At 32.1% G+C, this 26828-nt stretch overlaps 1 protein-coding gene across 1 annotated transcript in view; it reads left to right on the top strand.

The window, feature by feature from the left end:
- LOC128170034 (multiple epidermal growth factor-like domains protein 11) overlaps positions 1-26828 on the top strand; it is a gene marked incomplete at its 5' end in the record, with an annotated part of 64474 nt that overhangs the window by 25603 nt on the left and 12043 nt on the right. Inside the window, 4 exons of the mRNA XM_052836022.1 lie at positions 18366-18503; positions 19133-19270; positions 19371-19502; positions 21590-21721. Of these exons, the coding sequence (XP_052691982.1) occupies positions 18366-18503; positions 19133-19270; positions 19371-19502; positions 21590-21721 (540 nt within the window). The remainder of the gene's footprint in view (positions 1-18365; positions 18504-19132; positions 19271-19370; positions 19503-21589; positions 21722-26828) is intronic.

The raw sequence follows: 26828 nt of genomic DNA, 5'->3' as shown, positions 1-26828 counted from the left end.
TTTTAATTCCACGTTCTTGGTTATGAAAATAGTGTTATGGTAGCAAGGGACAGTTTCGAATAAAGTACCCGTCAATATTTTTGTAAAATTGAGAGTTGCTGTACTTGAAGGCTTATGAGTGTTGCTAAAATTCATGAAATGATTTTTAATGATTATCATTAGTTAGAGGGGTGTCTCTTGTTGAAATTGATATGCAATATGTAGGCCCCTTATGTTAGGTACATGAGAATCAGAAGTAAAATGCGAAACCTGCGGCTATGACTGTTGTGCTGACTTTACACAGTGAAATTGCAAGTTACAGACGGGAGGTAAAATAACACGAAAAGTAGGTGGATGGGACATTGAAAACTATACACCGGTAAGTTTGTGACATGTGATAGTGCAACATGCACGCGGTACGAAAGGTCAACCCTCTGCAGGGAATTAGCTGGGGGAGGTCTAAAAAGCCGAAAAATCATGAAAAATTAGCAAAATATGAAAGGGTCAAAATCTCATAAAAACCAGTATGTAGAGAATTTTACAGGTTTTGATTAGTAATTTTCTTCAGAAATTGGTGATTAGCCTTATAAAGAGTGAATTAAAGGTATTTGTGCTGAATGGGAACTGAGGAAATTCTAGTTACAGAGTTCCGAAGACATGCATCCCTTGGCTACAATGAATTGTATCAAAAAAACTGTCCCCTGCCACCTTCAAGACTACATGGTATTTTCATATTTCTCCTTTAAGTGTAATTTTGAGTGGATTTTGTACCATAAGTAATACATTTTGTGAAAATGGATGATTTTCTTGGCTATAGATGTCATGACATGATTTATTAGCTAAAAAATTCAAGGGGAGTAACTCCCTCTTAAATGTGTAGAAAGACCACCACTAGAGTAAATTGGCTTAGAGAGTAGGCATGTCCTATCCTGATGACAATTAATAGGCTTAAGTTAATTACTGAGATAAGAATAAATAGTTTAAAACAGTTTTTATCAATTAAATCATTAAATTTATGAATTTGCAGCCATTTTGCTGTCTGATTTTATGAAATAACATTAATCCACCTGACTTATATCAACTTATTTTTTTAAAACAGCATATTTTTATTTCAAATAAACTTTACATGTAGACAAATGCAGTTATCAAAGTATACAATATGTCAAAAAACTCAAGTTTTTGCTCCTTCCTATCAAAAAATGGTATTTTAGATGTATTTACAGAATTGAAAAAGCCACCCCTTCTTTCCAATGGACCCCATTACCATTACATGTAGGATATGTAAATGTACATTTGACCTTGAAATAACATCTGCTATGATAATTACTCTTGAAATGAACAAAAAACAACATATTTTTACCCTTTTATTGTATATATGCATCAAAAATGTAGAAAAAAAATGTAAAATTTGAACATTTTTCATGGAATTCTCATCCGTCCCCAGGTACCCGGGTGTGTTTGAATTTCATTTTAATTAAACGCACACATCACACTTGTAGGTCTTACTAATTTAGCAAAGCTAAAAGGAGACTAGAAACCATACTATATAAGATATTCACTAAATATGATTATAGGCTTAGTTTTTCATGAAAACAAGAAATCACATGTAGGGCGACATGACTTTTTGTGAATAAAAATGCTACAAATCATCCGTTTACCAAGAAAGATCAATTTAAAATATCAGTGATGGTTGTTTTCAATTATGTGTAAGTAATGACTTAAGGAAACTGCCACAAGTTTCATAATATTAGGTTAAAGTGTTCAAACTAATGCTTCATGTGAAAATCAAAAGATAGGGGGAGGGTATACATGTAAAGGGATTTCTAAGTGATGTGATGCTTTTATCATGATAATATCAAGCAGATGTATGTAGTATTGAATAAGGTTTCTTATTTAAGGAGGTTGAACAACAGTTGACCTCTAAAAGATTAGGTAAAGATGTTTTTGTTAATTCGTTCTTAAAATCATTCAGATATTGTTAAGTCGTACTAAGAATTATTTGATTTTTTAAAAATATTTTCTAAAATTTTCTCTAGAAGTTGGTTTTAGAACTCTGTTTCTTACAGGAACTTCTAGCTTTAATCTGGACACTTACGGAAGACCCACTCGTTGCTTTGCAACGAGCTTTGCTCTAGTTATTTTTTTTCTTACAAATTTTGTCCACGCGAGTTCTTGGAAATGGCTCATCCGATTTTCGTGAAACTTTCAGATCTGATAGATATTAATCTGAACCTTATTGGAAATGTTTTATATTGAAGACATCATTTCCGTTTTTGATATTTTAACGTAATAACGATTTTCGGAGGCTTAGTTTGTCCATGCAACTACTCCTAAACTATACGAGATATTGAATTCAAATTTTCAGGAATTGTAAACAAAAGATTGTAAATGTGTATGATGTCATTCAAATTTGTCTGATTAAAAAGGCGTCGAAGCTCGCTGGGACCTGAAAATTGAGTTAAAAAAAACATCGTAAGTTTTCTGTGTTTTCCTCTTTTCTGAAAAATATTTTGTTAAAACATGAATTGCAAAAACAGTTTATATTTACAGGACCTTTCATTTGAAACCAAGAAAAAGGGGCTGGCCCCTCAAATTAGGGGACTAAAGGGCTCTAAAGTCTTTCATCTGTAGCTCTTTACTGAGGGATATTTTTTGAAATGTTATAGAAGCAAATATGTTTATCTTACAGTTATGTATCAAAGCTATGGAATGATTTTATCATGTGTTACGTAATTAAGGTTTTTTAAGGGCCAAAAGTCCAAAATTTTGATCACCCATATCTCAGAAAGGAAAAATATTTTGAAATGCAGTACAGAAGAAAAGTTGTTCAAAATGATGTTTTCAACAATATGCAACATTCAAATTTCGTTAAACAGCCACTATAAAGAGATAAGGGATCGGCCCCTAAAACCTTCTTTCTCATATATCTTTTGAACGGTAACGAATTTCTAAACACTTGTTGAGCAAAATGTGTTCAGAATTAAAAGACCTTTAATTTAAAATCAAGAAAAAGGGGCTGGCCCCTCAAATTAGGGGACCAAAGGGCCTTAAAGTCTTTTATCTATAGCCCTTTACTGTGGGATATTTTTTGATACGTTATAGAAGCAAATATGTTAATCTTAAAGTTATGTATCGAAGAAATGTAATGATGTTATCATGTGTTATGTAATAAGGTTTTTTAGGGGCCAAAAGTCCAAAATTCTGATTACCCATATCTCAAAAAGGAAAAAGGAAATGAAATACTGAAGAAAAGTTGTTCAAAATGATGTTTTCAACAATATGCAACCTTCAAAATTTCGTTAAATGACCCCTATAAGGAGGTAAGGAATCGGCCCCTAAAACGTTTTTCCTTTATATATCAAAAACAGTGACGAATTTCTAAACACTTGTTGACAAAATTTGTTCAAAATTTGATGACTTCTGATTTGTTTTCAAGAGAAAGGGGCTAGGCCATTAAATAAGGGGATATAAGGACTTTAAGGCCTTTGATCTATAGCCGTTTACTGAGTGCTATTTTGTCAAAGGCTTTTAAAGATAAATTAGGTATAATATGTTTTTACATCCGGTCACTTTAATGATTTTCTCTTGCGTTACCTAATTAGGGTTTTTTGGGGGCCAGAGGTAACCAAGTTTAATCTTTTCTATCTTTTTTTCCATATTATGTTTTGTTGTCGAAAATCAAAGTCGTTGATGTCATATTTCTTATAAAAAAAACCGGATGGAAGACCTCCTCGTTGCTCGCAACGAGATCGTGTCCAGTTATACTTTTTTTTTCTTTTTCTGACTTTTTTGGAGCTTATTTCTCAGAAACTATTCAACTGATTTTAACCAAATTTTCAGGAGTTATAAAGCATTAATGTTGCCACAGATTATTAAAATTTCAAATGATTACGTCACTTCCGGTTTCAGATATGGACGATTTTGTAAATTTTTAAGGGTCATTTTGTACACGCATCTCCTCTGAAACTAATCATGATAGAAGCTTGATATTTTCAGGGATTGTATATGAATGTCTGTAGATTGCCCTAAATTCTTCCAATTGCGAAAATTGTAGAAGGTCTCGAAGCTAGCCTGAACCTGAAAATTAGAACCAAATTTTTCAACAAAATTTTTGCACATTTTCTGTAATACCTTTTGATGTGTGCATATTTTGTTAAAACCTGTAAAGCAAAATATGTTTATATTTGCAAGACCTTTAATTTGATATCAAGAAAAAGGGGCTGGCCCCTTAAATTAGGGGCCAAGAGGGCTCTAAAGTATTCTTACAATAACTCTTTACTGAATGATAATTTGTCAATAATTATAGAAGCAAAAACGTTTATTGTACAACTGTTTATCTATACATTACCATACCTAAGTCGTATATTGCGTAGTTTCAAGAGGCCAGAAGTTTGATACTTTGATCAGCAATATCGAAAAAGGAGAAACATTTTGAAAAGCAATATAGAACAAAAGTTGCTTAAAATAATGTTCTGTATAATTTGCCACCTTACTTTTTTTGTTAATGGCCCCATTAAGGAGTTTATGGGTCGGCCCCTTAAACACATTTGTACAGATTTCTCGAGAACGGTTAACAATTTGTGAACACTTGTAGAAAAAGGGACTGGCCCCTCAAATTAGGGGCCAAGAGGGTTCTAAAACATCTTACAATAATTCTTTACTGAACAATAATTTGTTATTAATTATAGAAACAAAAATGTTCACTGTAAAGCTGTTCATCTATACAGTATCATATCTAAGTCATATATTACGTAATTAGGGTTTTCAAGGGGCCAGAACTTAAAACTTTGATCATCAATATCTGAAAAAGGAGAAATATTTTGAAAAGCAATGTAGAACAAAAGTTGTTCAAAATTATGTTCTTAACGATACAACAATTTTGTTGTTAGTGGTCCCGGTAAGGGGTTAAAAGGTCGGCACCTAAATCACATTTGTACAGACATCTCGAAAACGATTTACAATTTGTGAACACTTGTAGAACAAAATATGTTTATATTAGCAATACCTTTCATTTGATATCAAGAAAAAGGGGCTGACCCTCAAATTAGGGGCCACAAGGGCTCTAAGTCTTTTTATAATAACTATTTTCTGACCAATAATTTGATATTAATTTTAAAGCAACAAAGGAGCATTTATTAAGCTTAATTCAAAACTGAAATCCGTTTAAAAATCAGACGATGCATTACAGAGATATTGGGATTTGATAATTGAGTTTTCAGTGTAATGTTCAAAGTTAAATAAACTCGTACCTCAAAAAAAAATCGGAAATTGTAGATTCGTACTTTAACACATTCGGGATTTTTTTTTATTAAGTCGTTCTAGAAATTGTAAAGGTTCCTGTCAATTCGTTCTTGTAATCATTCAGATATTGTTAAGTCGTACCAAAAATTATTCGATTTAAAAAAAAAAATTATAATTTTCTCTTGAAGTTGGTTTCAGAACTCTGCTTCTTTCAGGAACTTCTAGCTTTACTTTCGACACAAACGGAATACCCACTCGTTGCTGTGCAACGAGCTTTGCTCTAGTTTTTCTCCTTTTTTTTCTTACAAATTTTGTCCGCGCGAATTCTCGGAAATGGCCCAGCCGATTTTCGTGAAACTTTCAGATCTGATAGATATTGATCTGAACCTTATTCGAAATTTGTTATATTGATGACGTCATTTCCGTTTCCGATATTTTAACGTGATAGCGATTTTTGGAGGCTTAGTTTGTCCATGCAACTACTCCTAAACTATAAAAGATATTGAATTCAAATTTTCAGGGATTGTAGACAAAAGATTTTAGATGTGTATGATGTCAATCAAATTTGTCTGATTAAAAAGGCGCCGAAGCTCGCCGGGACCTGAAAATTGAGTTTAAAAAAGACAACGTAATTTTTCTAGGTTTTCTGTGTTTATCTTTTTTCTGAAAAATATTTCGTTAAAACATGTATTGCAAAAAAAGTTTATATTTACAGGACCTTTCATTTGAAACCAAGAAAAATGGGCTGGCCCCTAAGAATAGGGGACTAAAGGGTTCCAAAGTCTTTAATCTGTATCCCTTTACTGAGGGATATTTTGTGATACATTATAGAAGCAAATATATTTATCTCACAGTAATGAACCTAAGCAAGGCAATGATTTTATCATGTGTTACGTAACTTAGGGTTTTTAGGGGCCAAAAGTCCAGAATTTTGATCACCCATATCTCAGAAAGGAAAAATGTTTTGAAATGCAGTACAGAAGAAAAGTTGTTCAAAATGCTGTTTTCAACAATATAAAACCTTCAAATTTCGTTAAACAGCCACTATAAAGAGATAAGGGATCGGCCCCTAAAACCTTCTTTCTCGTATATCTAAAACATGGTAACTAATTTCTAAACACTTGTTGAACAAAATGTGTTCAGAATTAAAAGACCCTTTATATGATATCAAGAAAAAGGGGCTGGCCCCTAAAATTAGGGTCCAAAGGGCTCTAAAGTCTTTTATCTATAGCCCTTTACTGAGGGATATTTTGTGATACGTTATAGAACCAAATATGTTAATCTTAAATTTATGTATCGAAGAAATGTAATGATGTTATCATGTGTTATGTAATTGGAGGTTTTTAGGCGCCAAAAGTTCAAAATTCTGATTACCCATATCTCAGAAAGGAAAAATATTTTGAAATGCAGTACAGAAGAAAAGTTGTTCAAAATGATGTTTTCAACAATATGCAACATTCAAAATTTCGTGAAAAGGCCCCTATAAAGAGATAAGGGACCGGCCCCTAAAACGTTCTTTCTCATATATCTCAAAAACGGTGACGAATTTCTAAACACTTGTTGAACAAAATGTGTTCAGAATTAAATGACCTTTTATCTAATATCAAGAAAAAGGGGCTGGCCCCTAAAATAAGGGAACCAGAGGACTCTAAGATATTTATCTATAGCTGTTTACTGAGGGATAATTTGTGATACGTTATAGAAGCAAATATGTTAATCTTAAAGTTAGGTATTGAAGAAATGTAATGAGTTTATCATGTGTTATGTAATGGGGATTTTTAGGGGCCAAAAGTCCGAAATTCTGATCACCCATATCTTAGAAAGGAAAAATATTTTGAAATGCAGTGCAGAAGAAAAGTTGTTCAAAATGATGTTTTCGACAATATGAAACATTCAAAATTTCGTTAAACGGCCCCTATAAAGAGATAAGGTATCGGCCCCTAAAACCTTCTTTCTCAAATATCTCAAAAACGGTAACGAATTTCTAAACACTTGTTGAACATAATGTGTTCAGAATTAAATGACCTTTTATCTAATATCAAGAAAAAGGGGCTGGCCCCTAAAATAGGGGACCAAAGGGCTCTAAGATCTTTTATTTATAGCCGTTTACTGAGGGATATTTTGTTATACGTTATAAAAGCAAATATGTTAATCTTAAAGTTATGTATTGAAGAAATGTAATGAGTTTGTCATGTGTAATGTAATTAGGGGGTTTTTAGGGGCCAAAAGTCCCTAAATTTTTGATCACCCATATCTCAAAAAGGAAAAATGAAATGAAATACTGAAGAAAAGTTGTTCAAAATGATGTTTTCAACAATATGAAACATTCAAAATTTCGTTAAACGGCCCCTATAAGGAGGTAAGGGATCGGCCCCTAAAACGTTCTTTCCTTTATATCTCAAAAACGGTGACAAATTTCTAAACACTTGTTGACAAAATTTGTTCAGAATTAAATGACTTCTAATTTCTTTTCAAGAAAAAGGGGCTAGGCCATTAAATTAGGGAATATAAGGACTTTGTGAGGTCTTTTATCTATAGCCGTTTACTGAGTGCTATTTTGTCAAAGGCTATTAAATCTGAATTAGGTATAATATGTTTTTACATCCTGTCAATATAATGGTTTTCTCTTGCGTTACCTAATTGGGGTTTTTTAGGGGCCAGAGGTGACCAAGTTTAATCTTTTCTATCTTTTTTCCATATTATGTTTTGTTGTCGAAAATCAAAGTCGCTGATGTCATATTTCTTATAAAAATCGGACGGAAGACCTCCTCGTTGCTCGCAACGAGATCGTGTCTAGTTCTTCTTCTTCTTCTTCTTCTTCTTCTTCTTCTTCTTCTTCTTCTTCTTCTTCTTCTTCTTCTTCTTCTTCCAACAAGCCGTAACTTAAATACCCTTTGACATTAAGACTGCAAACTTGGAACGTTAACATAGGTAGATGGTATTAAGAAAGAGTGCACACCACCAAAAGTTTTGACCTTGACCTATTTTGTTCTTCAAGGTCAAGCTTTTCATAAAAAATATTGTCCGGACCATAACACAAGACTCCTTAAACATACAGACTTTTAACTTGTATCATAGATAGATGGTATATAACCTAGTTGAACCTTACCAAAATTCTTGACTTTGACTCAGAAATTTTATTTCAAAGTCATATTAGAAAAAACTTCATTGTTCAACTCCTGGATATACTTTGACAGAAGGACTTCAAACTTTAAACAAAGAACAATAAAAATACGCTAATGTGTACTATTGAATAATATTTTATCTTGACCTTGTTTTACTCAAGGTCAAATTAAGAAAAAAATAATAAAATTTTGTCTGGGTCATAACTTCAATACCCTTTGACATTAAGAATTCAAACTTGAAACATAGATACATGGTATTGAAAAGGAGTGCACGTCACCAAAAGTTTTGACCATGACCTATTTTATTCTTCAAGGTCAAGCTTTTCATAAAAAATATTGTCCGGACCATAACACAAGATTCCTTTAACATACAGACTTTTAACTTGTATCATAGATAGATGGTATATAACCTAGTTGAACCTTAGACAAAATGTTTGACCTTGACCTTGAATTTTTTTTAAGGTCATATTAGGAAAAACTTCATTGTTCAACTCCTGAATATACTTTGACAGAAGGACTTCAAACTTTAAACAAAAAACAATAATAATACGCTTAGGTGTACTATTGAAAAAAATTTTGACCATGACCTTGATTTACTCAAGGTCAAATTAAGAAAAAATAATAACATTTTGTCTGAGTCGTAGCTTTAATACACTTTTACATTAAGACTTCAAACTTGGATCATAGGTAGATGGTATTGAGAAGGAGTGCACGTCACCAAAGGTATTGATCTTGACCTTTTTTGCTCTTCAAGGTCAAGCTTTTCATAAAAAATATTGTCTGGACCATAACACAAGACTCCTTTAACATACATACTTTTAATTTGTATCATGGATAGATGGTATATAACCTAGTTGAACCTCACCAAAATTCTTGACCTTGACTTAAAAAAATTAGTTCAAGGTCAAATTACAAAAAACTTCATTGTTCAACTCCTGAATATACTTTGACAGAAGGACTTCTAACTTTAAACAAAGAACAATAATAATACACTTAGGTGTACTATTGATTTATATATTTACCTTGACCATGTTTTACTCAAGGTCAAATTAAGAAAAAGATAATTAAATTTTGTCTGGGTCTGGGTAACATAGCTGACATCATTCTTTTTCAATTGTTAAATTTGCCCCATAGTACAATCCTTTGGGAGAAGGGGAGAAATGTGGGTTTTTTTTTTATTTTTGTAAATAAAAAAAACAAAACCCACTGGTTTCAAGGTGAAATTAGAAAAAAAAAAAATAATTGTTCATTTCCTGAATATACTTGGACAGATGGACTTCAAACTTTGAACAAAGCATAATAATAATATACTGAGGTTAACTATTGATTAATATTTGACATTGACCTTGTTTTACTCAAGGTCAAATAAAGAAAACATAATAAAATTTTGTCTGGGCCCTAATTTAAATACAATTTAATATTTAGACTTCAAAATTGATACATAGGTATATGATACTAAGAAAAAGTTCATGCCACCAGAATTTTTGGCCTGGACCTATTTTCTTATTCAAAGTCAAGCGTTTTATAAAAAGTATTGTCTGGACCATAACACTAGAAAGCTTCAACATACATACTTTCATTCTGTATCATATATAGATGGTATATAACCTAGCTGAACATTGCACAAATGTTTGACCTTGACCTAAAAATTTTATTTCAAGGTCAAATTAGAAAAAAACCTTGTTGTTCTACTCCTAAATATATTTTGACAGAGGGCTTCAAACTTTAAACAAAGAACAATAATAAAACGCTTATGTGTACTATTGAATAATATTTTACCTTGACTTTGCACTACTGAATTCAAAATCCACTGATATTCCCAAAAATTGACTGACATTGTCTGACATCTACTGGATAACCTCTGTACCCTACTGTAAATCCACTGTACACCTACTGTACAGAGCTACTGTACCACACTGTATCCCACTGTACCCCACTGTACAGAGCCACTGTACTCCACTGGACAGCACAGTACCTACCCACTGACCAGCACTGTACCCCACTGTACACCACTGTACGGGGCACTGACCAGCACTGTACCCCATTGTACACCACTGTACAGGGTACTGACAAATACTGTACACCACTGTAACCCACTGTACCTAGTATGTTTTTATAAGTTATTATGAATTGAATATTTACTTTATTTGAGACCAAAATCTGGATTTGTTTTGATTCTTTCCTATTGCTTACAAGAGATAAAATGGGCTTCTATTTCTTTAAGTTCATATATAATTACATGGGCGGTCAGAATTCTTTCCAGGGAAAGGGCAGGGATACTTGTTTTCTGGGGGAGCTTAGACATATTTTGGATAGTTGTACTATGTAAGTTTAAAAAAAATTAAATTATCCTTTGACCCCCCCCCCCCAATCCTCCGATCCACGCATGTATTTATCTAAAAACTCGGAATCCAATTATCATACAAAATATAGCAACTTATTCAGTAAAAAGGGGAAATACTTTTATATATTTCAAAATCAATGTTTTAGTAACTAAATATCTAGTTTTTTTTTTACAATGAATTTCATTTAATCAATATTGTCAAATAAATATAAGTATATATGTTACATTAAAGTTTTAAAATTAAGAGAATTTAAAACTATGAATTACAATTTATAGATAGTTTTAAATTATCTGAATTTTAAAACTTTAATGTAACATACATGTGGAGGAGGGACAACTTTTTTAACGATAAAAAAAATTCCACCATATTGCTCAATATACTGACTTTTTTTTCAAAAGAGAGAAGATAACTGGTCTGGACTTTAAAATGTCTTTGAAGTTTTACTTCACAGGAAGATCAGCGAGTCAGTATCTGTGTATAGTATACATACTTTCAGTAGATCAAAAGGTGTGAATGTCCCAATATTCAATCTTGTAAGTTGTCAGTCTGACACCTTGTTCAAGATATTATGTAATTCCCTTATAAGGGTATTTGTGGTCTTTAGATGATTAAATCCATTTGAAATATATTTTTTTATAAACCTAACATGTATGAATAAACGAAATACTCTTTATATTAATCATTTTAGATGCGTTTTTTTATTAATTAAATCAAGTCGGAAATTAAACATGTTAAACATTTATAAATCCTCACCCCCCCCCCCCCCACCACCACCACCAGTCGCTGATATCAAAATAAGTATTGTGTTAAATTAAAAATGAAATATGGTGATAACGAACAGTGTTCAAATAATATTTCACCCTATTACGGTACTTTTATTTATATACTTTTGAATTTGAACACTGTTCATTATCAGCACATGTATACGTAATACATCTACATGTATCTTCTCTTGCACAGCTAAGAATGTTCCCATGATATACATGTAGTGACATAGTTTTAATAAGAAAAAATACACCCCCTCCTTCACTCCATCCCTCCTTCCCCCCTCTCTCTCTCTCATGTTGCAACTATTCTCCTCAAAAGTCAGGAAGGCATACATAAGCCCCCCCCCCCCCCCCGCGCAATATTTTTGCTGCATCACAATTTAATTTTAGCATCTCTTCAATTATAAGCGACACCTTAATTAATAGGCAAACATGTTTATTTTCTCTTTCCGTAATAAGTGAATTGTGTAAGGGTCGGATAAATGAGAAAAATAGTTTTATTATTCAGTAATTGAAAATACGCAATTTATTTTTGAATCATGTTGAATGTATATGACGTAATAAATTTCACAACGATGAATGCGCATGCAGCCCAAAACATGCATACAAAATTTTCTTTTTTAAAACAAACTTATGAGCTATTAAAGCTGTATTTACTGATTATACACACAATTGGAACTTGTTGCACGAAAACGTCACTCCATGGAAAACGAAGTCCATTAGTTGTCATCGTATAATGGCTGCCTTTACATTCAAGTGAATATTTTTTACTGATCGAATGGTTTTCTTAAACAATTATATTTGTTAAAATTACCGTCTTAAACAATGTCAAGTGCTGAACACAATGAACTGAGTTAAATCTTTAAAGAAGAATTAGTTTACTGAATTTGTTTAATTGTGCTTTACACACGTGCTTGGACGACATTTCCGTATAAAATCGCGTCGTATGGTCATTAAAACAAAAAGATATTCAAACTATGACGAATTCTGACTAATTATTTATTACTTGTGTAATATTTGCTTCATGTGTATAGTGATTAGCAGCGTTCACGATCGCAGGTAGACTTCCAGCCCCGGAGGCTTTCACACCTCTAGAAATTAAGCCCCGCCCTCACCTGAGATTTACCACCCGGTAAAAATGTTTGGCCTTTAATACGATCTTTCGTTTTTTCTTCTGTTTTTTTCTTCATTTACTGAAACCAGTATATTGTATCATAGCAAACATTTCAAATCTTCTATAAAATATCTCTCTCTCTCTCTCTCTCTCTCTCTCTCTCTCTCTCTCTCTCTCTCCATGCTAACGTACGAATATTTCAGTATTTAAATAAAGTACTACCGGTAACATGTAGTAATGTTGACAGCGGCTAAATCTACATATTGGCATTAAAGAAATTAAAGTATGTATTTATCTTTAGTTTCGGGATAATGTTCATGGATTCAAATGATTTGAAGTTCGTTATTCAATGATAGTCTTAAAAATTCTTAATGATTGAAAGTCAACGCTAAAATGTAATATTTTATATCGACAGTGTACTGTTTCCTTCTTTGTGTATGTCTACAGAAAAAAATCTTTTGTCTGTCTGGGAACGACGAAAAACCCGGAACTAACAGAGAGGCTCACTCAGACTATACACACGGCCGGGTGACTGTGTCAAGGTGTGAAAACTGACCACCTGTGTATATGTGTTGGGGCCTAGGAATAAATAGATGTAAACGTCGGGGAAATACACTGTTAAAACAAAAAATCTGAATTTTCACTTCTGATTAAAAAAAATCATTATATTTGCTGGGTGCATTAGGATCATAATCATTTAAAATCTGTCTTAAAAGATTATTATAATTTACTTACATGTAGGACTAGTTTCATGTAAAAAGTGGGATTTATTATAATTATCTATTTACCCGGTAATAGTGATTACACATCGAGGTCAAAATTTAATAAAAATGCATCAATTTTTATAACCGATTGCTTAACATGAATCGTTTCGACATAACACAGTACTGCAAGAGGTATCAAGTGGATTCGGAAAGAAACGGGGGGGGGGAGATATTATCCATATAATATCATTTCATTTTTCGACTTACAGTTTGCAGATATTTTTCTAAAACCACGGAGTTGGTTGGCAAAAATAAACGTAAGACATAAAGAAAAATAATCGATATGTAAAAGAAGCAGTTTAATAGACAATCAATATCTTATTATTCTAATCGATTTCTGATAAATGGATCTCTCTCTCACTCTCTCTCTCTCTCTCTCTCTCCCCTCTCTCTCTCTCTCATGAATTTTCTAGTGCTAAAACTTGAGGCCCCGAGACAGAAAGGTATAAGCACGTTAAAATCCCTTACGGCATCACAACCGCCACTTCCAACATAGATTTTATTGTGAACTTTTCTGCGCTTGCAAATGACACCAATACAATATTGTCAGAAAGTGATATACCTGTAATATCTCTCTCTCTCTCTCTCTCTCTCTCTCTCTCTCTCTCTCTCTCTCTCTCTCTCTCTCTCTCTCTCATTATACAAAAAACGTGTGTAGCGTAGGGCATTCTATATACATGTATCTTATTTCTTAAACATTTTAAAGTAAATCATATATTAAGAAAACTGTACAGCTACGCATATTACAACATGTTACAACCTTCCTTGATTTAAATCCTTCCTTTTATTTCTTGCTGAAATTAATGATACAGTTAACTACCGCTTAATATGTCACTGATTATGTTGAAAATTTATAATGTATTCTGCAGTAGGTGTTATTTTGTAAAATTAAAACCCGACATTTGCAATGTATATTTAAATATTTTAATCAAAAGAAATCAATTAACAAATGAGCTATTAACTCGCACAAAATGTACCTGTGTAGTCAAGCGGGCCGTCATGATATTTGGACATGTGTACAAAAAAAAAACAAGCATGGATATATTTTGTGGATTCTGTGTTTAATTGACTGTTTTTAGTGGCTAAAACACAGCTTATGAGACACAGACAATTAACAACTCGATCATTTAAACGAGGGCTTGTGTCAAATATCATCAATAAGAAATGATTATGTAACCTTGCTGGTGGGGGGGGGGGGGGGGGTTATTTTCGAATGACTGGCAGAATGAACATAATGACATGTAAATTTTTAAAAATCAGATTCAACATGTATAATTCAATATTTTCACCTTATAGCTAGGGAATTATCATAATTTTATGATCGTAACATTCAATAACAATAGACATTTATTAATAAAGAAAACGTATTTAATAGATTTAACGACCTGTTACATTCTTCTGTCAAGTTATCTGTATAGTTACATAATGATAATGCTATATACAGCATAATAAAACTAAATATCGAAGAAAAAAAATATACTAAAGATTTAAAAATCTGATTTTTTCTCAAATTAATGGTACAGTGCCGTACAGTGGGGTACAGTGATGGTCAGTGCCCGGTACAGTGGCGTACAGTGGGGTACAGTGCTGGTCAGTGCCCTGTACAGTGGTGTACAGTGGGGGACAGTGGAAGTCAGTAGGACTGTACAGTGGTGTACAGTGGGATACAGTGCTGTTCAGTAGAAATGTACAGTGGGGTACAGTGGGGTACAGTGGAAGTCAGTGAAATGTACAGTGAGGTACAGTCAATGTACAGTGGATGTCAGACAATGTCAGTCAATATTTGGGAATATCAGTGGATTTTGAATTCAGTAATGTTGTTTTACACAAGGTCAAATTAAGAAAAAAATAATAAAATTTTGTCTTGATCATAACTTTAATAACCTTTGACATTAAGAATTCAAACTTGGAACATAGGTAGATGGTATTGAGAAGGAGTGTACACCACCAAAAGTTCTGAACTTGACCTATTTTGTTCTTCAAGGTCAAGCTTTTCATAAAAAATGTTGTCCGGACCATAACACAAGACTCCTTTAACATACAGACTTTTAACTTGTATCATAGATAGATGGTATATAACCTAGTTGAACCTTACCAAAATTCTTGACTTTGACTCAGAAATTTTATTTCAAAGTCATATTAGAAAAAACTTCATTGTTCAACTCCTGGATATACTTTGACAGAAGGACTTCAAACTTTAAACAAAGAACAATAAAAATACGCTAATGTGTACTATTGAATAATATTTTATCTTGACCTTGTTTTACTCAAGGTCAAATTAAGAAAAAAATAATAAAATTTTGTCTGGGTCATAACTTCAATACCCTTTGACATTAAGAATTCAAACTTGGAACATAGATACATGGTATTGAAAAGGAGTGCACGTCACCAAAAGTTTTGACCATGACCTATTTTATTCTTCAAGGTCAAGCTTTTCATAAAAAATATTGTCCTGACCATAACACAAGATTCCTTTAACATACAGACTTTTAACTTGTATCATAGATAGATGGTATATAACCTAGTTGAACCTTAGAGAAAATGTTTGACCTTGACCTTGAATTTTTTTTAAGGTCATATTAGGAAAAACTTCATTGTTCAACTCCTGAATATACTTTGACAGAAGGACTTCAAACTTTAAACAAAGAACAATAATAATACGCTTAGGTGTACTATTGAAAAATTTTTGACCATGACCTTGATTTACTCAAGGTCAAATTAAGAAAAAATAATAACATTTTGTCTGAGTCGTAACTTTAATACACTTTTACATTAAGACTTCAAACTTGGATCATAGGTAGATGGTATTGAGAAGGAGTGCACGTCACCAAAGGTATTGATCTTGACCTTTTTTGCTCTTCAAGGTCAAGCTTTTCATAAAAAATATTGTCTGGACCATAACACAAAACTCCTTTAACATGCATACTTTTAATTTGTATCATGGATAGATGGTATATAACCTAGTTGAACCTTACCAAAATTCTTGACCTTGACTTAAAAAAATTAGTTCAAGGTCAAATTACAAAAAACTTCATTGTTCAACTCCTGAATATACTTTGACAGAAGGACTTCTAACTTTAAACAAAGAACAATAATAATACACTTAGGTGTACTATTGATTTATATATTTACCTTGACCATGTTTTACTCAAGGTCAAATTAAGAAAAAGATAATTAAATTTTGTCTGGGTCTGGGTAACATAGCTGACATCATTCTTTTTCAATTGTTAAATTTGCCCCATATTACAATCCTTTGGGAGAAGGGGAGAAATGTGGGTTTTTTTTTTATTTTTGTAAATAAAAAAAACAAAACCCACTAGTTTCAAGGTGAAATTAGAAAAAAAAAAAATAATTGTTCATTTCCTGAATATACTTGGACAGATGGACTTCAAACTTTGAACAAAGCATAATAATAATATACTGAGGTTAACTATTGATTAATATTTGACATTGACCTTGTTTTACTCAAGGTCAAATAAAGAAAACATAATAAAATTTTGTCTGGGCCGTAATTTAAATACAATTTAATATTTAGACTTCAAAATTGATACATAGGTATATGATACTAAGAAAAAGTTCATGCCACCAGAATTTTTGGCCTAGACCTATTTTCTTATTCAAAGTCAAGCGTTTTATAAAAAGTATTGTCTGGACCATAACACTAAAAAGCTTCAACATACAGACTTTCATTCTGTATCATATATAGATGGTATATAACCTAGCTGAACATTGCACAAATGTTTGACCTTGACCTAAAAATTTTATTTCAAGATCAAATTAGAAAAAAACCTTGTTGTTCTACTCCTAAATATATTTTGACAGAGGGCTTCAAACTTTAAACAAAGAACAATAATAAAACACTGAAGTGATCATGAACTATTGAATAATATTTGACCTTGACCTTGTCCACTTAAGGTCAAATTAAGAAAAAAAGAATATAAAAAAATTCTGGGTCGTAACTTCGATACCTTTTGACATTTAGACTTTAAACCTAAAAATAGATATACGGTATTGAGTAAGAGTGCACAGCACCATAATTTTTGACCTTGACCAATATTGTGTCTCAAGTTAATTCATTTTCTAAAATAAATATTGTACGAATCATAACACGAGATTCCTTAAACATATAGACTTTACACTTGTATCACAGATATATACTTATAAACTTAAACTTAAATACCATGAGACATACTGTTGTTATTTTTTTTTACCTTTACTCTTTTCTAACTAAAGGTCAAATAAATTAAAAAAAAAATTCCAGACAGTAACTTAAAAATTCTTTGACAGATTTAATTTAAAGTTGAAACATAGCTTGATGACCTTGCGAAGAAGTGAAACAAACCCAACTTTTTTGACCTTGAACTTTTTGGATCCCGGGGTCAAATATCATAAAAATATTCCTTACAATAATGACTTTGTATCATATATGGATGATATATAACATATAGCTAACATCAATCTTTTTCACTTTTTTTAATTTGCCCTATATTACAATTCTTGGGGAGAGAGGGAGACATGTGTTTATTTTGTTTTTTTAAACAATACCCACTAGTTTCTATGATAAATGCAGCTTGTCTACACGGATTTTTTGGACCCGATTGTGCTGACAAATGTAACGACACATGTGATGGTTGTAACAGATTGAATGGTTCTTGTGATTCTGGGTGTAACCACGGATGGCAGGGATTAGAGTGTCAAAATGGTAATTTGTAAATTTGTTACTTGTAAAAAAAAGAAAACAGTATGAATGTAAACAATATCCTTTTAAGCTCACTAGCCTTTGTCGACTTAAAGCGGATTTATAAAAAGGTGAAGCATAAAGAAAAAGTGCAGAGTTGTTCAAATTTTCTTAAATCAAAAAGAATTTTGTCGCCATTTCTGTTCTATTTTATTAGGAAATTAAATTTACCAGCTATTTGATTAAACTTCAATACTAATATTTTGTAAATACAATTAATATAATTAAAAAAAAATATTTGACTAAACAATATATCTGTTTTTCTAAATAACATTTTTTTATCTATCACCAGCTTGTGATAAAGGATCATTTGGTGATAACTGCAGTGAAAAATGCGGACACTGTCGTGACGTAGAGAACTGTTCCAATATTAACGGAACATGTTTGACTGGATGTGATGCTGGCTATCAGGGGGAATTGTGTAAAACACGTGAGTTTATAAGTTGTGGGTTTATGAGATGTGATCTACATTTTTGCAGAGAATTGTAAATTTGTATAAAAATAATTCCGTAATATGATTTTTTCATTACTTATATCTACCAAATATCGTGCGATTGTGCAATTATTTGTTTTTTCAAGATGACATCGTCAAAGGCAATGATACAAAAATCTATTATCGTATCAATAACTTGATTCAAAGGCCCGGATCATCTTTTGTTGTAAGACGCGGATCACTGATCCGGCTTGTTGAGGTTCATTAAAACGGCGATGATAACTTTATTATGTACTATTTTATTTGAGCTAAACATTTTTTGAATGAATTTATTTTCAAATTTAACGTTAAGTTTTTGAACGCAGTCTGTGTATAAATAGAACACACACATTGTTTACTGTGCAGACCGTCATCAGTTTCAAAGTGGGGTGGTATGGACTCAATGAATGACAGTCCGAAAATGGGATCGTATGAAATAATCACTAATATCATGAAACATATTATTGGCCAATAAAAGATCATTATACTATTTGTACAACTCTTTTTCAACACTTTGTGTATCCATGTCTTATATCTGAGATATAGGTAGAAAGACCTAATTCAGCGAAAATAAAATTTATTCATAGAATGTGACAGAGGATCCTTTGGAATTGACTGCAATGAAACATGTGGGTACTGTAATGAGACAAACCAGTGCTTCCATACTAATGGAACATGTCGATCCGGATGTATTGCTGGCTTCCAAGGGGATTTGTGTAAAACAAGTAAGTACATGTAACACTTGTTTAAGGTTAATCAGCGTATATGATTTCACAATTTCCATTTTTTTGTATCTAATCAGAGTTTTATTTATTTTTTCGTCAGCTTGCCAGCGTGGTTATTTTGGAGCAAACTGCGCTATGAAATGTGCTGACACCTGTGATGATTGTAATGATGTCACCGGTGTGTGTGATCAAGGATGTCTACCAGGCTTCAAGGGATATGTTTGCCAAGAAGGTAAATCATCTAAAACAAATGGCGTAAGATTAAGGTTAAGATTAAGTTAAGAATCTACATATTTGCATTTATACATATGTCTGAATACATATAAACAAAATTAATGCAAAAACAATTTTAAGGTTAAAATATACATTATTTAACTAATTATCAATTGATATTCATTTATAAGAGTATATGTCATACCAACTTAAATTTTATTGTTAATATTTTAAAAACTGCATGAAAATGTAAGCATTATTAATGGAATTGTATCTTTTTTATGTTGTTTTATTGCCACAATCCAAAATAGTATTGTGTATAATGCCTAATAAAGTATATAATATGGCTTCTTTTGTAATTTCACTACAAGAACGACGCAGCTAATATGGTTGATTACAGTAACAAATGCAGCGACAGTCTAGTTTTGAATTTTTAGGCTGCGATGGTTCGAACCTAGTAATGAAAACCACGTCGCCCTATCATGAAAAACAAACTACACTTTTCTCCTAAGCACAGCTCCATATATGTATATTCCCCGCAAACAAAGCCTGTGGGTTTATAAGGATCACCATATCCGTCTGTTTGTCCTTCCATCCGTCGGTCTGTCCGTCTGTCTTTGTTAACTTATGTCCGGTGAATAATTTTGATTGAGGTTCTTACTTCACACAAATATTGTTTATGCCCTGAGGGTGTGTCATGATATTGACCCAATATTTTTTGGGCATGGTCAATGTCACTGGCAGAAAAATTGTCGAATTCGTGTCCGTTTCATTTCCTTTTTTGGAGAAACATTAGAAATTCTTACTTTACACAAATACTGTTCATGACCTGAGGGTGTGCCAATAACTTGACCCAATGTCATTTTAGCATGTTCAAGGTCATTGGAAGGAAAGTTTATATTTGTGTCTGCTTTATATTGTTCTTATGGAAAAAAGCACTGGAAATTGTTATTTTATATCTTATGACCAAAGGATGTGTCATGTACTTTACCCAGAGTCAATGGGCAAGTATAAAGTCATTGTTCAAAAAATGCTTAATTTGTTGATTGGCAATATCTTATTATTAAAAATGATTATAAGCTAAAAACTGACAAACCGGTTGTCTGTGACCAGTAAATCTGTCCTGACCTTGAGCATTGGTCATTTGTAAAACGTCATGTCACAATAAGGAAAAGAGCATCCATTATTTTCTTATAGAGAAATATTTTTTTCTCTTTCCGTCTGCAGTGGGTATCATTTGTGAGCTTTCCAACAATACCTCTGGTTTAAATTGCAACAATAATTTGTGCGATATATGTGTTATAAATGGTGATTCATGCTGCCAAAAAATAATCCTAAAATCAATGTGAAACATTAAAAAAAATATTTTCTTTGTTTGTTTAAAAATAAAGCTATTATATTAACTGGCTTGCAAAATGAATTAAACTTTTATTAAAATGATATTAGTCAACGTAGTCAATGTACGGCTATTATCAATCATTATATTGATAAAAACTTGTAATTCAATTCAATTAGAAATCAATCGTTTCTTACAGAGTAAATACAGGTTGATCAAAGGAAAAGACGTTAATTTACATCTCTTTTCCCGCTCCAGGACAGACAGTGTCCTTATCATTTGCAAACGCAGTTGAGAAAATTAATTGTAGGAATGCAAATCACAGACAGTCTTAAAATGAAATATTTAATATTTACATATATTGTACATTTTGATAAAAAAATCTTATCTGAGAAATTAATTTTCAAATATAAAAAATATATAGCAAGTACGTGAAACAGATTAAATTTTCAAAGGTTTTCCTTTACTGTTTGTTTAGAATATATTTGCAACAAAATCTGTTGACACTTCTTTTAACTTTGAAAGTACTGTACATGTTAATATTTTTTGTTTGGTTTTGTCTTAGAACGACAAAAATGTCATTTATTTTTACATTTGCTGTTCGCGCATCAAAATGATAGAGTGATTAAATCGGTAAAGACATATGATTAAAAAAATGAGAAGTTGATTATTTGTAATTTGTCATTATCAGACAAACACACATGACACTATCTTAAATTCACGTGACAGAAAACTGTATGCATTGTGATCTCTTCTATTTTTGTATTTAGCCTGCCCGTATGGATTTTTCGGACAAGATTGTACAGGTGAATGTAACGACACATGTACGGGCTGCAACAATGTGAATGGTCTGTGTGACAGAGGATGTCATCCAGGCTGGAGGGGAGAATACTGTGATATAGGTAGATCAGCCAACAAATCATAATTTTCTGTTGTTGGTATATTTGTTATTTGTATATTGCATATTATTTAGATTGATAGTTTGTTTTATGACTATTGTTTACTCAATACCATATGAATTTCAAATCTACGGAAGCCCATTTAGGACCTATCATAAATATTTTTGAATTTGATATAACGAATTCTTGAATTTGTTAAAACGAATTCAAATCGTTATAACGAATTTTTGAATCCGTTATAACGAATTAACTTTGTGAGAACAAATTTTAGGATTTCGTTATAACGAATTTAAGCTGTTATAACAAATTCGCTGAATTCGTTATTTCAAATTTTGAAATCTGTTTTAACAAATTAAATTTGAAATAACGAATTCTTGAATTCGTTATTTCAAAGTTTTATTTCGTAATTTCGGTTTTTAAAATCTGTTATAACCTATTTTATCCAATTTGTGGTATAAAATTTCATGTTTTGGGGAACAGATTAAATGGGATGGACTTCATTTGTTCCATATCGGCGTACGACGAAATGCGCCGATCAATTGATCAGAGTTAAAGGGTGAAATGGTAAATGAAGTAAACTGGCGTAAAAACCCAAGTGGAGGGACATATTGTCACGGCTGTTGCTGTAACCATGGTAACATATGTAACAATTACAAAAGACACCTTACTTTATCCGCTTTGCTAGAATTCTTACATGGATAGACACAAAATATTCAAGAACTGCTATATTTGTAGCGACGCATTTTCACCAAAAATACAATATATACAGACTTGTTTCGACGGATAATTCTAAAAATTTGTTTAATCAATGCTATCAATCAATGGGCATGTTGATTTATCAACATATATATATATATATATATATATATATATATATATACTTAAATAAATAAAACAGAATGCGACAGTCCAAATTAAATAAATTGTTTACTGTTAGCGCTTTCAGCCATGTCGGCTCTTCAGACAGTTATACAAAATTAAAAACGTTGTTTGTAACGTTGTCAATGACGTCGTGTTTTAAAGTTCATTATGACGTCACAATGTACATCAAGGTAGCGATGGCGTGAACTTTATCAACGCCGTTAAGCAATGCATAGACATATAATACAATACATATAGAAATTATATATATGATAAATCTATTTTCGATTAAGTTTCGGGTTAAATATTTTAATAAAATAGTCCTCTTTTGTGGTTCGGGTGATTTCATTTGAATTCCACATTTTGTAAAACGGAAATATTTTAAATGTTCCCTTTCCGCACTTCGCAAAATGTTCCGAACATGGAGTGTTTCTCACTGTTTCGTCCTTTATCTGTTGTTTGTGGACTCTCACTCGGGCGTTGAGCTGGTTAGTCTGGCCAATATAATTTTCTCCACATGTTGGACAAGTCGAACAATATATCAAATTAGACGATTTGCAGTTAATTGGGGCATTAGGTTTTAAAATTTTATTTATTTTATTTATATTATTTATATTTATTATATTATTTATATTTATATTTATATAATATATATTTATATATTTATATAATATAATAATTTAATATTAATTTAATAATATAATAATTTATATATTTATATAATATTTATATTTATATAATATAAATATATTTATATTTATTAAATTATTTTATTTATTTTATAAAATCTTTATTTATCTACATATATATATATATATATATATATATATATATATATATATATATATATATATATATATATATATATATATATATATATATATATATATATATATCTGCATTTTTTCATCTCATTTCTACACCAAACCGTGAGATTACGCCATATTAAAATACCGGTCTGGAATATAATTGATTTAAGAAGAAGGAATCATTCTTTGAGTTTTACTAGTATCATGTGATTTTGGCCGGGACGTGTTCAAATCAACTCAAGCTCGAAGGGCTTTCTGAAAGATTTTACCACGCTCTGACCGAAATTATTAACTCATAACATTCAAAGAATGATTTCTTATTACTTTAATACTTATATTTATATTATTCCCAATTTCTACACTTTAAAACAACATTCTAAAACATCTGTTTTTTAATGCATAACACATGCTATGTATTTTTACGCAGCGCAGCCAATACTGTTTTTCGGTTATGCTGTAGGACACGCCCATTTTGTGTCGCTCATTTTTTATGAATTTTTTGGGCTGGGTTATCACAACAAAGTACATTCAAAAACCTAGATATGATATTTTAAATGACATAGCCAGGCATTATAACCAGGATGTGCGCATGTGTGTACCAACTTCTCGGTAAACGTTTGGAGGTATAGAATAGGCTATTTTTTTTTTTATACTATAACCAGGCACTATAACCATAATGTGCGCGTGCGTGAACCAACTTTCCATCGGGATCGGTAAACAATTGGGAGGAAATTCGAAAGCTATTTGGAGTAACTTCGAACTGATATATGTGCAATTTAAAAAACGCGATTTTTATATGAAAAGTTCATTAAAAGTGTTAAAAATGTTATGTACATTAGATGTTACACCAAAAACTCATTATTACAAATAAATAATTGAGAGAACAATAAAAAGCAGTGTTACAGGAAAACAACAGGCACTTAGCATCCGAGGGGAGGGGGTGGAGTGGGACAGGGATAGGGGGACGGGACTGCCCCCTCCAGCACACGTTTTCTCGCAGCAAACATTTTTCTTGAATTTACTTATAAAAAGTAAATTAGCATAGAGTTGCCCCCCTCCTCCCAATGTTTTTGGAACCATGTAAAAATTGAAATGAAATGGAGGAAATAAACTGTGAAATTGAAGTTAAAGGTACACTTAGCCCCATATCCCCACGGATTAGTATTTTTAATATTATTAAAGTATTTTTAGGTTCTTTTTTTCTTTTTTGCAAGTCAAGATTGGATGAGTCTGCCCCTACCCCACTTTGCTACGATGCTACATGCCTGCACAAAATATCATAGTTTCATTACATACATGTATGTACGAAAGCCGAGAAAGATCATTCGAGATTCGAGATTCGAAATACGAGATTCGAAATACGAGATTCGAGATTCGAAATTCGAGATTCAATATCTAAATTAACCAATCAAATCATGGATCTGAAACCTGTATCCTAGCAACATCAAACTGTTCTAAATAAAGATCATTCGTACATGCTCTTTCCTACAAATAAATGTCTTAATTAATAGCTCTTATATAGTGGTTATAAAATGGTTAAATTAACATTGATGAATTAACCCCACACAGTATAAACAATTAAATAACACTGTTGGCTTTGCGAATCTAAGTGGTTTTGTTTGCCCTGTATGTATTTCCCCCCGAACACTTTTAACCCGAAGTGTATTCGCCCAAACTGTGTAAAAATCGGCTCGCGAAGAAAGATCTGTTTAATCTAAATGTTTTAGCTATGGAACGAAACCCAAAAAAATAATCGACATGTCAAAATATAGGTTATGATAAAGTTTTAAACCATAGAAGATATTATGATTTACAACCTCAAAGACAAAAATCCAGATGAGAATAGTGTATTGTAGGGTATGGCAATGCCATTGTCGATATGAAAGAGAGAGAGGGAGAGAGAGAGAGAGAGAGAGAGAGAGAGAGAGAGAGAAAGAGAGAGAGAGAGAGAGAGAGAGAGAGAGAGAGAGAGAGAGACAGACAGACAGACAGACAGACAGACAGACAGACAGACAGAGAGTTTTGTAGTGTCAAATTCAGTTTGATTTAGAATTTGAAATTGTTGAAATTGATTTGATTTGTTACAAGCATATATAGACAATAATTAAGCCTCTAAAACGAGAAAAGAGAGGAGGTAGCTAGGGTAGGGCAGACGAACTAGCAAGCTTTAATTTTAACGGTGTTAGCGCACCTGTGATTTACATCGACTCTCTCTCTCTCTCTCTCTCTCTCTCTCTCTCTCTCTCTCTCTCTCTCTCTCTCTCTCTCTCATCACCTAGCATTTCCTTTTCCGTGAGGGGGCTTGGGGTATTTGTGATGTCTTACATTAGCTAGCGAAAATGATAAAAAAAAAACATGAAATTTTCTTTAAATTGTGTGCGCATGTTATACGCCAATAATCTGTTTTCAGTATACACATTTCAAGAGGAGGCCTAATTAATTTGTCAGTTATTCTGTCCCCACTTTGTTTTCTCTTCGTTTTCCAGGGTTTTTTTATTTGGCTCGGCAAATTAATATAAATTTTTCTGTGTAGCTCCATAACGATGCACTGTAGATAAATTATGAGTAGTTTTACTTTTGATAAACAGGTACATATCCGTACTTGATTTTTAATTTGACTCTTATAATCGGATTTAATATTCCAATGATTATAGGGTAGGAAAGAGTAGACGGGACTTTTTTGCGCATATCCTACTGTACCATTCATTCAACACAGGTATTAGCTCTCATCGAGTTCGACTTGCTTTCATTTTTTTCATCCACTGGATTTAAAGCTATTAATTTTTGAAAATATTTTGAATTTATGGCCTGATTATATATAAATTAGAGCTGCGCTGGTGCATATATTTACCAAAATGGACCAAAATATAACCAAATGAATCTAAAAGTTTTGACAAAATTAGTTTTAAACGTACGACTCTTTTTTTCAATTCTAATCGGGTATGTCCTTTAGAAAAATCTTGAACCACACACATTTTAGCAAATAAAACGACAATTGTTTCATTTTTTTATGGGGAGGGAGGTGGTGCCGGTAAAGGACATGTATTGCTTGTGGCAGTTGTGCTATACTCTCATTTGTTATAATAGGTAATACTACATATTGATATAAAATGAAAGTTTCCAATTACACTGTACATAGCTTCTATCACGCATTTTGACCCGTGCGATAGTTTAAAACAATTTTCAAAGCATTAAATGTAATTCAACCGATCATTTTTGAAATTTAATTTTCTGGATCCCCGCCTGATACGTCCGCCTTCTTGTATATTAGAATTACATGTACGTTGACCATATGTACACATTAACTTAATCGGCTATGTTAAGGGACGATAACATTTTTTATCAATGTTTTTGCAGGATATGTAACAAATAACAGCCTATTTGTGGGTTTTTGCAATGATTATTTGAGATAATTTGCCGCCATCTTTTATGCATTCCAC

The sequence above is a fragment of the Crassostrea angulata genome, unplaced genomic scaffold (assembly GCF_025612915.1).
Source record: "Crassostrea angulata isolate pt1a10 unplaced genomic scaffold, ASM2561291v2 HiC_scaffold_287, whole genome shotgun sequence".
Classification (NCBI taxonomy): Eukaryota; Metazoa; Mollusca; class Bivalvia; order Ostreida; family Ostreidae; genus Magallana; species Magallana angulata.
The sequence above is the reverse complement of the archived record's forward strand: the minus strand, read 5'-3'. Positions and strand labels throughout refer to the sequence as shown.